The 13,359-nt window shown below is 47.6% G+C and overlaps 2 protein-coding genes across 5 annotated transcripts in view; one reads left to right on the forward strand and one right to left on the reverse strand.

The window, feature by feature from the left end:
- Positions 1 to 8,623, forward strand: part of mapkbp1 (mitogen-activated protein kinase binding protein 1) — a 27,176-nt gene extending 18,553 nt beyond the window's left edge. For 2 of the 3 annotated variants that reach the window (XM_088308256.1, XM_088308273.1), the window contains 3 exons: positions 11 to 469; positions 6,666 to 6,751; positions 6,834 to 8,623. In XM_088308256.1, coding sequence (XP_088164382.1) covers positions 11 to 469; positions 6,666 to 6,751; positions 6,834 to 7,076 — 788 coding nt within the window. In that variant the 3' untranslated portion in view covers positions 7,077 to 8,623. Of the gene's footprint in view, positions 1 to 10; positions 562 to 6,665; positions 6,752 to 6,833 lie in introns of all 3 variants that reach the window. The other variant, XM_088308265.1, reaches the window with a different exon arrangement.
- A 202-nt stretch (positions 8,624 to 8,825) lies between these two features.
- haus2 (HAUS augmin like complex subunit 2) lies at positions 8,826 to 10,748 on the reverse strand. 2 transcript variants are annotated; one of them, XM_088308297.1, is made up of 7 exons: positions 10,603 to 10,748; positions 10,235 to 10,321; positions 10,054 to 10,152; positions 9,918 to 9,987; positions 9,705 to 9,837; positions 9,502 to 9,610; positions 8,826 to 9,003 (listed from the first exon to the last, which is right to left on the reverse strand). In XM_088308297.1, exons 2-7 carry the CDS (start codon positions 10,319 to 10,321, stop codon positions 8,887 to 8,889), a joined length of 615 nt encoding a protein of 204 aa, XP_088164423.1. In that variant the 5' UTR covers positions 10,603 to 10,748; the 3' UTR covers positions 8,826 to 8,886. The 2 variants fall into 2 exon arrangements, with proteins under 2 accessions (XP_088164423.1, XP_088164415.1); XM_088308289.1 differs by lacking the exon at positions 8,826 to 9,003 and having other exon boundaries at positions 9,348 to 9,610.
- Positions 10,749 to 13,359: the final 2,611 nt, after the last annotated feature.

Raw genomic sequence — 13,359 nt, forward strand, 5'->3', positions numbered from 1 at the left:
AAATCGGCAGGTGCTGGAATCCCTCAGCGTCCCACCTCTCTCCCCTCGGTCCCGCGACGCACTGCGGCTGCAGGTCAGACACCTCAGCAACCCGGTTCCGCCAGCCCCAGGTCTCCCCAACAGCCGATTGCCACCATGACGCTGCCCAGGAGGTGCCCGACCCCGTCAGCGGGTGCTCTGCGCTCCTACATGAGTCCCACCGCCAGCTCCACTGCCAAAATGTCCCGCTCCGCCTCACTGGGTGACGCCCTCAACCAAGTGGGACTGACGCCGATCGTGACGGCGGCGGTGGGCTGCACCTGCCAGCCGCCAACTGTTGCCGTTCCTTCCTTTTCCTTGCCGGGTAGCCAAGGAAACCAGGCCACCTCAATCCCCCGTCTCCTGCTGCCTGACAAACCTTGCCTCACAAGCATCAAGACCGCCTCCCCCTCTGGGCCCCCGCCTGTTCCCCAGGCTCAGGACGACGCAGGTTTGGATGCTTCTCTTCCTCATCCCTTCATCCTGTCATCTTTCCGTTTGGGGCTCGCCTTCATCATCCCTCTTCCTGTCTGTCACCAGCCGGTGAGGCGCTGTCCCCTAACTTCTTTTATCTGTCCTCACCACAGGCGTACAGTCACCACTCACTATGAGCGGGCGTTCCTCAGCGATTGCAAAATCAGTGAGGAAGTTACACTACCGCCGAAAAATGTTGTTAATTGCCTCTATTCATAGTCCAGAGTTAGAAGTAGACTACAGTTTATGTTAGAGCTAAATGAAGAGCTAAGTTAACTTCAACTTTAGCTTTCAACATTGTATTCCAAAGTTAGCGTCCAACGCATCCGCCAGCGTTATTGCTAAGGAAAGACCTACATTAGCTGACACAGTTTAAAAGATAAAGATTCATTCATAGCTTATCAGCCCATCTTTCCACCCAGCGAATGGCAGTATCGGTGGCATCTCGTAGGTCTTCTTCTGAGCACCTTGGGCCTGCTGGGCAGTGTCGAAGCAGATGGTCGAGGGTTTGGATGGCTTCGCCACACTCGCATCTTGCTGAGTCGGCGAATCCCCATCGGTGCAGGTTGTCTCCCGTCTTGGCAACCTGAGAGCGCGCTCGATTGAGCGCGACCCAATGTTTCCTTGGTAGGTCTGAACCACGGGGTAGGTGTTCAGAAGGGCTAGGTACACTGATGTTCTGGTACTCGTAGCTCTCCTGCCACCTGGTGTTACGGTAGTTCGTAGGTGTCCTTGCACCAAGTTCTCTAACGGTGTTGAAGCCACGTCGTGAAGGCATCCAAGATAAAGATAAAGATGTCCTTTAATAGTCCCACAATGGGGAAATTTGAGGTGTTACAGCAGCAAAGATATAGATCACACAGAGTCGGCGGCGTAATGTAGCCGTTAATGTATAACATTAGCAGCAGACATTCATAAAAAGCATGCAAATATACACAGGATATACGTATATACTCAGATCCCCAAGTATATACACCCACTTACATCCCACAACATATACAAGTGTAAGGAAACACTCCTAATGTCTGTCCATGGTACCGAGGGGAAAGAAATAAAAACGCTGCAATGATAAAAAATACTGTGATGATAAAAGTACTGTAATGGTCAACAAAATACATTTAAGTACAGCATTGGATAAAGTACAGTAGTAGTGTGTATTGTATCCTAGGACTGCACAGTTGCACTAATGCCCGCCAGTTTGTAGGCCTGAACTAATGTTCTTGTTAAAAAGTCTGACAGCAGTCGGCAGGAAGGAGCGGCGAAATCTCTTTGGTACAGCGAGGGTGGAACAGTCTATCACTGAAGGAGCTGTGGAGTGTTCTCAGAGTGTTATTGAGTGGGTGGGCTGGGTTGTCCAGCATTGATGACAGTTTTGCCATCATCCTCCTGCCCCCCACTGAGTCCACAGAGTCCAGGGAGCAGCCCAGGACAGAGCTCGCCCTCCTCATTAGTTTGTCCAGTCTCCTTTTGTCCCGGCCCGAGATGCCTCCTGCCCAGGAGACCACTCCATAGAAGATGACTGATGAAACCACCGAGTCATAGAAGTTCCTGAGGAGTGTTCCCCGAACGCCAAAGGACCTCAGCCTCCTGAGTAGGAAGAGTCCGCTCTGACCCTTCCTATAGAGAACGTCTGTGTTGTCGCTCCAGTCCAGTTTATTGTTCAGATGAACACCCAGGTACTTGTAAGTTGAGACCCTCTCAACGTCTGTTCCCTGGATATTCACTGGTGCAGGTGGAGAGTGCCGACGCTTGCGGAAATCCACCACCAGCTCTTTGGATTTCCCAGCGTTGATTTGGAGGCGGTTCTGCTGACACCAGTCCACAAAACCCTGCGTAGCCCCTGTGTACTCCCGATCGTCTCCGTCAGTGATGAGGCCGACAATCGCAGAGTCATCAGAGAACTTCTGCAGGTGACAGGTTGTCGAATTGTATCTATAGTCCGAGGTGTAGAGGGTGAACAGGAAGGGAGCCAGAACAGTTCCCTGCGGCGCTCCCGTGCTGCAGAGGAGCACGTCAGACACACAGTCCTGTGTCCTCACGTACTGTGGCCGGTTTGTGAGGTAGTCGTGGATCCATGTGATGAGGTGGTGGGCCACTCACTTCAGCTTGTCTCCCAATAAGGCGGGCTAGATGGTGTTGAAAGCACTTGAGATATCAAAGAACATGATCCTCGCCGTGCCCCCCGCCTTCTCCAGGTGGGAGAGTGAAGTGTGGAGCAGGTAGATGATGGCATCATCCACACTGATGCCAGGCTGGTATGCGAACTGGAGTGGGTCCACCGAAGAGCTCACCAGGGGGCGCAGATGGACGAGGACCAGTCTCTCCAGGGTCTTCACCAGATGAGACGTCAGCGCCACTGGTCTGAAGTTGTTGAGCTCCTTCAGATGGGGGGTCTTTGGAACCGGAACCAGGCAGGATGTTTTCCACAGCTGGGGGACTCTGCCCAGCTTCAGGCTCAGGTTGAACATGTGCTGGACGATTCCACACAGCTGGTCTGCGCAGGATTTGAGGAGCTGGGAGCTAATCCCATCTGGACCCGCTGCCTTCTTCGCCTTCATCTTCCTCAGCTGGTTCTTCACCTGAGATGTTGTGAGGAACAAGGCTGAGCAGGAGAAAGTGGTGGTTGTCTGATGTGGCTGGGAACTGAAGCCTGTGGGGGGAGGAGGGGATAGAAGAGAGGGGGAGAGGAGAGAGAGGGGGAGAGAGGGTCTCGTTCGCAGTGGCAGGAGGGGTTGGTGGGGGCTGCAGCAAGGGAGACTGAGTGGGGGCAGGCATCTGATCAAACCTATTGAAAAATAGGTTCAACTCATTTACCAAATGAAGGTTCCCGCCCTTCAGGGTCTTACCTGGTTGTCCGTGGCCTGAGATGGTCTTCAGGCCCCTCCAGACATCCCTGTCATTATTATTTTGCAGCTGTTCCTCCATCCGCATCCTGTAGGACTTTTTCCCCTGTCTGATCCTCCTTCTCAGCTGACGTTGCACTCTCCTCAGCTCCTCCTTGTCGCCTGACACAAAAGCCCTCTTTTTCTTCTCCAGGAGAGCTTTGATGTCCGGTGTGATCCAGGGATTGTTGTTGGAGAAACATCTTAGAGTCCTGGTGGGAATGGTGTTCTCCATGCAGAAATTAATATCGTCTGTAATTGTGTCTGTTAGACCATTAATGTCCTCACCGTGAGCTTCGCTGAATACCTCCCACGCAGTTGTGTTGAAACAGTCCTTGAAGGCCTCCTCGGCTTCTCTGGACCATCTCTGAACTGTGCGTGTCACAGCTGGCTGCCTGCGGACGAGAGGTTTGTACACAGGCAGGAGAGCAACCAAGTTGTGCTCAGCTTTGCCCAGCGGGGGGGAGGGGCAATGACGTGTACGCCTCCTTGCTGTTGGCCTAGAAAAGGTCCAATATTTTATTGTCTCGGGTGTGGCAGGTTACATATTGTGTGAATGAAGGCAGAGAGGAGGAAGGAGAAGCATGATTGAAGTCACCAGAGATAAGGAGCAAGGCATTTGGGTGCTGTGTTTGGAGCCTGCTCACAGCTGCAGTCGGTACGTCACAGGCCGTCTCACTGTTAGCAGAGGGTGGCACGTACACATGACTGAACTCTCGTGGTAAATAGAACGGACGGATGCTCACAGCTATCAGCTCAATGTCCCGACTGCAAAGTTGATCCTTAACAGATATGTGCCCAGGGTTACACCATCTATCATTAACAAACACAGCCAGCCCTCCTCCTTTCCTCTTGCTGCTCTCCAGTGTCCTGTCCGCGCGTAGGATTTGGAAGCCGTCCAATTCCACGACGGCGTCCGGCGTTAGCTCTGTTAGCCACGACTCCGTGAACATCAGCAAGCTAGCCTCGGAAATTCCACTCGCGCGGCGCCGGAACCGCAAGAGCGCTGGTTCCGCCGTTGTTTCACCATTAGCTTCCAAAGTTAGCCTCAAAATAGCGTTAGCTTCCAACGTTTCATTTTAACTTCCCAAGTTAAAATGAACATTAGCTTCCAATTTTAGCTCACAGTAATCCCTCGTTTATCGCGGGGGTTACGTTCCAAAAATAATTCGCAATAGATGAAATCCGCAAAGTTGTCAGCTTTATTTTTTACTGTCATTTTACGATGCAATATTGTACTGCAGAATGAAACAAAAAATAAAACCTCTTTTCAGGCCCGAAATGTGTTTCAGAAATAAAAATGTTTACGTTTTCTTACAAATAACTAACTTTTTTAACTTCTAGACAACAGTCACACCCTTGAGCCAATCAGGATTCACCAAAAAAAAAAAGCACTGTAAAAAAACCTGCGAAGCCGTGATAGGTGAAGCGCGATATAGCGAGGGATTGCTGTAGTCGTTCTTTTCCCAAATCAGATTCCGTAGTTATCTTTTAAGGTCATCTCCGCTAGACTGCAGCTTTCAATATTGGCTTCCAACGTCAACTTAAAAATTTAGCTTCAACACCAGTTTCCACTGTTACTGTATTTTTGACGAAAACAAGGCGAACCGTATTCAAGGGCGCAGTCTCAGTTGCGGGTGCTATTTCTGTGTTCAACACATACATCACCGCATTAGTGGGCGCAAACATACCTTAACTCATTCAGGCTCAGCCGTTTTCACGAGAGGAAACAACTCAATCACAGCCTTTTTGACTGATTTTGCAATATTGTGTTCTAAAGATAAAAACATTGAGCTTTGGGAGGCAGGGACTACAATTTTGAAAATGTGTATATATATATCTTATAGATTGAATACTTAGCATTCATGCACGCTAAAACATAAGCTAACATGCATGCTAGCATCTGCGTTTAAAAAGGCAGCGGGAGCAAAACTGAGTTTGGTTGTACATTCGTGAAATATTTAACAATGTACTCAAGTTAGTTTTTGATTAGTCCTCATCCACAAATCCATCAAAGTCCTCGTCTTCTGTATCCGAAATGAACAGCTGGGCAAGTTCTCCATCAAACACGGCGTTGTCGGTCAGTCTCGCTGGGCCTCAGATGTGATGCCGGCTTTTGTGAAACCTCGAACAGCAGTGCAAGCAGACAGATGAGCTTCGCAGTTGTTTGATCACCCAATGCCGATGTTGGCAACACACGACGTTTGGTCGCGGTTCCATATCAAAACCAAAACTATCACCCAACATCAACTGAATCACATCCTCGCTAACAATGAAACAATCAAAACGAGAAACTAAGAAATTCAATTCACACAAAAACATGTTTCCCCTCATGCCATTCGTATCCCAAGTGCAGCGAAACATTCTGGGAGTGCTTCAGCCTCAGCCAATCGGATGGCTGCTTTGAGAGACGTCGTGAGTGTTGTGCTTTGGGCAGCTCTTGTGTAATTTCTCCCGTAACTGGTCTGTTGTCAGCTGACTGTGGTTTCAAACCTTCACCAACAGAGGGCGCTAACACACTGTGTGATGCTCCGGCTCAGTCCAGCGGAGTGCTCATGAAAGTTTTGGATCTGGGTCCACACATAAGGCGCTAATTTGTTTAATTTATTTAAATTATTTTTGTATTGCACTGGAGAGGGGAGCTCACTAATCCCGTTGCGCACTTGAGTACAATGACAATAAAGGGATTTCGGATTCTGAATGTTAGATTCTGAAGTCGTCGTCTCCAATGTTGGCTTCCAAAGTTAGCTTTCAATTATCGTTTACGGACGACCAAAGTTAGCTCCCAACATGTGTTTACCACTCTGATTTTTTTGGGTGTAGCCTTGCCTGCATGTTGGACCTGAACTACTTTGCCATCACGATGCCGTTCACTGTCAATCGGCCATTTTAGCTCATAGTTTGATGTTCTAAAGCAGAGGTATTCAATTAAAGGTCCACGACGAAAATGTCTTCCAATTAAACGGTTCGAACCAAAGTCCAACTTCCCTTAATGCTTAGCCTATTTATATAGTTTCGATATTTAGTCATTTTCAACAGAGCGCACTTATATACTAAATATTTAGCAATGTTCCCATTAAACACCTTTGCCAGTCAAACAAATCTAAGGCGTTTATGTCACATTCAAGAAAATGTGGCTCCAGGAATTTAAGGGTGCCACTTCCAGAAAAAATAGTCAGCGACTCTTTGCCAATTCTGAATTGACCGTATGTCTGTGGTTGCCGTGCCCCCCTCTCGCAACATGTCACATGGCCCGCCCCACTTGTCCATTTGACGTGTTTCTTGCCGCAGACCTGCCTGCCAGCGCTGCGTCCTGCCGAGCGGTGGCCAATCAGATGCTGAGCTGCTTTAAGCACGCCACCCATCTCTACAGGAAGGTACTCTCCCCTCCACCGACTTCACGCATAAAAAAAAAAAAAAATGCGCCACAACAGGGCTCTGCCTGTCTTGCCCTTGCAGGTGAGCAGCGCTTGTACGGAAGACAGCGACCCTGAGCGCAGTCAAATGGCTGGTATCCTATCGGAAGCCTTCCAGGCCATGAGGGCGGAGCTCCAGTCCCTGCCGTTGGGAGTGGACGGCGGCGGCGGCGGGACTCTCGCTGTGACAGCGGACCACGAAAGGACAGCGGCACTCCTGGAGGAGTACTCCATGCTGCTCGTGCAGGCCGTTCACAGGAAGCTTGGAGCCCTCCCACACTCCTAGAACGCTCCAAGGTCCCACCTGCATCACTCCCGCCATTTTCAACATCACTTGCGGTTTTTGGGAGAGTCTTCCTGCTGTCTGTGTAGACACGACTGCACTTGGAACAAAATATTTGACTCTTAACAATCACTTCCTGTTCTTTGTAACCGTTGAAACAAAATGGATTGACAGCAGACCTCAGACCATGGTACGCAAGTCACGTGACTTCTTTGGCTATTTAGAAAGCTCTTCAGTTAACGTTCGCAACAAAGTCGGTTGTTAGCGTGGATGCTAGTCCGTTAGCCTGAATGTTTAAAAATTTAGTTGTTTTTTTTTTTTTTGCTGGCAGAAGACAGTGTGGACGTTAGCATGTCACGCCACCCGTGACACCGAGCCTCACTCACAAACTGCATTCGCAAGAATTTGTGCTAAAGTCGTTGGTGCACAAATGTGTGATTTGTCAAGATCTGCTGACCGAAAGTCCTAAAGAACCACGTCATCGCTTACACCCTCGTTTTGTTCAAGTGCTAATATGTGCTCGATGTGTGGCCATGCACAAATGTTGATGTATGCGTTTGGTCATTCAACGAGCAGGTTGCATAAATGACTTATTACATCTTCATTTGTCAATAGAGAACGACGGCCCATTTGATGACAAAGGTTGAAATAGCCCTCGAAAAGCGGCTTTTCAACTCGCAAGAAAGAGTCCCATCCTAAATTCCCGTGGGGATTATCTTATTTTGTAGTCTCTTCCGTTCCTGCATAGGAAAAGGAAACGAGAGCGCCCTTCCAAATGAATTGGACTGCAGCTTTCCTTACCCGTGTCATTGCGCAATGGGGAGTATTGATGATGATGATTAATGATTTTTCTCTTGTTCTCAAAGTTTCATCTTATTTCACGGTTTTCTTCTGTTTCGAATATTTAGTGTTTACAGCTTTATTTTATTTGTTGTTATTAATCATGTCAAAACGTTTGAGGCATTTAACCTGCCCATGTTCCGCGTGCGCCCTCAGAAGTTCAGTAAGCAGCAAAGCGGACGTGCGTGTGGGAATGGAAACATGGAAAGAACAAAAAGCAGGCTGGGAATTCAAAGAAACTGTTTTTCAGTCTGTTAGTCTTTGTTTCGATGCACCTGTAGCGCCTGCAAGAGGGCAACGGGTGTGAGCTCAGGTGAGTACTATCTTTGATGATATTGTCAGCTCCGCTGGGGCACCGCGTGGTGTCACAATGTCCGACAGGGAGGGGAGAGGGCAGCCGATAATCCTCTGCGCCGTTTTGACTGTCCTCTGGAGTCTCACTCGGTCTGCCTCAGTGCAGCCGTCGTACCAGGTAGAGAAGCAGTACGTCAGCAGGCTCTCCATGGACGAGTGGTAGAAGGCCAGCAGAAGCTTCTTTTCCAGTTTGAATTTCCTGTGGACCTTTTTTATCACTGCTGTGGTGTTGTGGCTGCCAGGATGGCCGAGTGGTCTAAGGCGCCGCGTTCAGGACCCAGTCTCCCCAGGAGGCCTGGGTTCGAATCTCGAATTTCCCCATTGTGGGACTAATAAAGGGAATATTATTATTATCATTATTATTGTGCGTCCACAAGAGGTCGTCGGAGATCTGTACTCCTCGGACCTTGAATGTGTGGTCCCTCGATCCGAAACTAAGCAGTTTCAATTTATTCTGAACACTAGCACGCCCGCGACCTTCGTGAGGGTAAGGACATCGGATGATGGCTGGATGGATGAGTAAGAGACCTCTAGTGGCCACGGGGTGAAACTGAAGACTAAAAATGAATCCGTTTATTACAAACAAGAAGTCACAAAGGACAGAAGCAGACCAGTGCGATTAAGAAGATGAGCTGTCACTCAACAGGCTGTTGCACACGTCCTTCCATCGAAGAAGCTGATTGGCCAACGCCTCCTCCTCCGAAGCCAGAGCCAAGAGTTGGGAGACAGATGTTTTCTGACACAAATAGCAGGACAAAACAGCACAGTTAAAAACGGGACAGCAAAGTCACAGCACTAATTACTATTTACGAGGTTCTTTGTATTATGTCTGTGCACGTGACACATTTGATACCATTTCTTGCACATGTTAGTATTGGAGCTTCTTTAAATATATATATATATATCTCACAGACACCATAGCATATATTTTTCTTTATTTTATTAAATCATTACTTATTACTAATATATTATAAAGCAAATAAAAATATATTTACAGTATTTGCTAATAAAACTATTGTCTACACTACATGTAAAAATGAGCAAATTATAATTGAATACAAAATAAGTAAAATTATAAATCTTTTTATTAAAATAAAGTCGATTATAAGATTTTAATGATATAATGTACATACTGCACATAAAATACTTTTCTGTCTATCTTGTCCGAATGATGCACAACAACAATAGAAGTGGTAGCAAAGATCTCATCCATCCTCAGGCCCGATTTTCCTACCAGTTGATCCAGGTCGCTGACAGCGCCGGCACGTCTGCTCACAGCGCTTCTATTCCCGTCTAAAGTCTCCACAAAGTCCATTGCCATGTGGACCACTTGCGCCACAAGCCTGGAGCAACAACATCAACATGTGACCGGCTGCCGGACATCTTATTGGCTCCTGTGAGGAGTCCAAGCATGTCAGACGCAGAGACGGGCGCTACCGCTGCAGGTGAACCGGGACGGGCAGGTTGGTGCTACCCAGCGGTCTGGTGAGACGCTGGGCCAGAAGCTTGTGGTCTTTCAGGACATCCTGCAGGTGAGTGCAGAACGTCTGCAGTGCCTGCAGCCTGGCAGCTGGCGAGAAAGGAAAGGTTCTTCTCCAAACTTCTGATCCGAAGCCCACCAATCAATCAAGATGCGTGTGTGTTCCTCACCAAGGTAGAACGCATGCGTGACGGTGGCGTTTTTCTTGTCCTCCTTCAGGAGCACCACCTCCAGCTGCAGCTGCAACACAAGAAGTGAGGTTGATGAAGTCATCAGCACATGATTATTCAAAAGGGCCAACTCTACCTGCTCAAGCTCTTTCTGCATTTTGATTCGCCGCTCAGCTTCATGCAGCCGAGAGGAGAAGACGGAGCTCTGGGATGAGTAGGCAGATTTTAGTTCCTCCTGAAAGCCACCGGTGAGTTAGTTCACTTCATTCCAGTTTGTACATAAAGCGTTAACGAGAGCTACATGTGAACAAGCTGACCTGAGACACTGCCCCACGGGATACGTATTTGGAGAGCAGCCTGGCTGATGACGTCACGGTGAAGGGAGGCACGGCGCACTGAGGCATCTTGGGGGGAGACTATTGTGAGGTCACACTCAATCACGCACACGTCATCGTAAGTATATCGTATGGCTATACCGCTGTTTAACACTGAATCGTAACTTTGCAGCGAGCTACATACGAGTGCTAGTTATTATTAGTGATTGAGTCCTCGATGCTGACATTGAGTACGCTTCGTCTCATAAAAACAAAACATGACTCTAATGGGGGAAATAAAGGTGCCAAAACTAAGCCAATTAAAACGATCTATTTCGCGAAAGCACAAACACGCACAACAAGCGACTTACTGTGATCAAACAAGACTTTTGGTCTGAAGAGTTAAAAATTCAAAATCTGATCAGCATTTGATCAAATTTGAGCCCGCCAGACAGTTTGACACGAGTTTCCGTTTGTCTTCTTCTTTGTGGTCTAAAAGAGTGTAGCCGCCCCCACAGCGCCCCCAAACCGAAGGACGCCGAGATAACTGCACGGTGACGCAAAATAAACACGTCAACTTGCGACAGCGCATTTGATGATGTGAATAAAAAAAAAAACGTTTTAATTCACTTATTTATGATTAACTCTGCTGGTTATTAGTTATTAAAAACAATAAAGTTTGCATGCAAGAAATACTTCCATTTTCCATGAATATTTTTGTGTTTGTGTTCCAACATGCCTGTCAGGTGGATCTGAAACCTCCACTATTGCTCAAATGAATGAATGAAACGTATTAGCTAGTTTTAAACTGCCGTGCGGTAGCATCCAGGACTCCTGGTGATGTCACTGTCTGTTTTGAGGCGACGAGGCTATTTAATAGGTCCAACTAGCAAGGCGTCAAGTGTGGCAACCACTCAGCGGCGATGTTACTATGACCTTGCGTGAAGGTCAAAGTGAGCTACGGCAGCTTTTCAGCAGAGTCGAACCTTCTCAACTCTCGAAGCTGCTCGACTGGATCCCGACTTCTGGTCGCGCACTTGTCTGCGACATCTTCTGCCGCATTTGCTTGCTTTGGCTGTCGGAGCGTCACGCGGGGCAAGTTGTTCTTGACTTTACCCACAATGCCTTGCGCTTGCAGATGAGCTGCTCTTGGACAAGAGTCAAGTCATCCTGAGGTGCATGGCTGATGACATCGGAGACAGCTTAAAGATAAAGATAAAGATGTCCTTTATTAGTCCCACAATGGGGAAATGTGAGTTTTCTTTTGTTTTGTTTTTTTGCCAGCTGCCGCGTGAGGCCAATGCTTTGCCCAAGGCTCCACAAGCACACACAACTCTCACACGAGCTCACACACCTTTCACGCTGACATATATGTGTACCACTTTCACACAGACGTATGCCCTTTTCACACTTTCGGACGCCCTCTCTCTGCATATGCAGTAATCCATTGACGTTGACGTGCGCCTTCCCCTTTGACGTTGACCCCTTTCAAGTCAATGTAGACCTTTTGCCATCCACACACACACTCCTTTCACACTGACATGCTGTATTGGCCTTCAGCCCTCATATTTTGCCCTTTCACACTGACATGAAACCTTTCATGCTGGCACTTACCCCTTTCTCACTACAAATCATTTCACATTTGCATGATGGCATAATACCGCTTTCACACCAGCATGTGGCCCCTTTCACACAAACCGACACCCTTTTCACGTCATATTGGCCTTCGCACCCACATATATGAGCCTTTCTCACTGATATGCACTGGCGTACATACCTCTTTTACTCTGACATACAGTGTTCCCTCGCCACTTCGGGTTTTGCGGATTCACAAGTTTTTCGGCTTCTGTCCGTCCAGATGGACCAATTTTTTTGAAAACCTAAATTTTCCCCAAGTGACAAGAGAAGAGAAAGAGTCCTTGATGGCTGAAATAACAGTTGAGGATATAAACAGAGCAATTTCCAATCTTCAACCCAATAAATCTCCTGGAACGGATGGATGGACTGAAGTGTGGTACAAATCGCCGAGGGTCACATTGATGCCACTTTTACACAAAACATTTAACTGGGTGTTAAAGGAGGGAGAAATTCCCGACTCATGGAGCAAGGCTATTATATCGTCGGGGATTCCAAAGGAGGGAAAGGAATGCTCCAATTACAGGCCCATCAGTGTTCTTCACCAAGACTATCGATTGATCACAGCTATTTTAGCCAGACGTCTAGAAAACATTTTGTCAGGCATAATCCAGTTGGAGCAGACAGGTTTTATAAAACGGAGACAGACGCAGGATAATATCAGGCGCACCCTCCACGTGCGCACCGTATGACAAAAGATCGGCTGGAAGCAATAGTGGTAGGAATAGACGCGGGATTTCCTATATAAAGTACCGGAAAAGTTTCAGTTCCACAGGAGCTTTGTGAAGACCATACAGGCTTTGTGCGACACACCTCCAGCTAGGATTAGGCTTAACGGGAGTCTGTCGAACTTTATTACACTGGAACGAGGATGTCGACAAGGATGTGCGGCGAGCACTTTACTCTTTGCCGTCTTTCTTGAACCTCTGAGTAGTTGGATAAAACAAAATAAGGAAGGCATTAAGAGTTTTCAAGAGCTGAAAGAGCAAAATGGTTTATCAAATCAGGATCAGGTGGCCCAACATTATTGTGATGTTCACTTCAGCACAGCAGTCCAAACGGGAGAAACAGCTTTATGAGGGAAGCGAAGACTTAAAGGGGACTGATAAAGTGTATGTAAAGGAGAAGCGGGAGAGAGACGCAAATGTTGTCGTATCGGTAGAAGAAAGGGAAGAAATGAATAAACAGCAGCAGAGGACAACTTCTTCTTTGTCTTGGAGGGAATTCGGGTGGAAAAATGTTGTGAGATTTTTCGAGGACACGTCACAGACGAAATACTGGCATACAAAGTGTTGGCGATTGTGTGGCGCCGAAAAAGCGGACCATAATCATGTGTTCTGGGGGGGGGGGTCCCCACATTGGCCATTATTGGCAAGAGCTGAAGAAACATCTGGATAAAATACTGATGATAGATCTCCCATTTACGTTTGAAGCATTTTAAACCTGGAATTGATTTGACCAGATTTGGAGATAAATCTATGTATAAAATAATG

The sequence above is a fragment of the Idiotropiscis lumnitzeri genome, chromosome 1 (genome assembly GCF_059441095.1).
Source record: "Idiotropiscis lumnitzeri isolate Australia: NSW breed Sydney's pygmy pipehorse chromosome 1, RoL_Ilum_1.0, whole genome shotgun sequence".
Classification (NCBI taxonomy): domain Eukaryota; kingdom Metazoa; phylum Chordata; class Actinopteri; order Syngnathiformes; family Syngnathidae; genus Idiotropiscis; species Idiotropiscis lumnitzeri.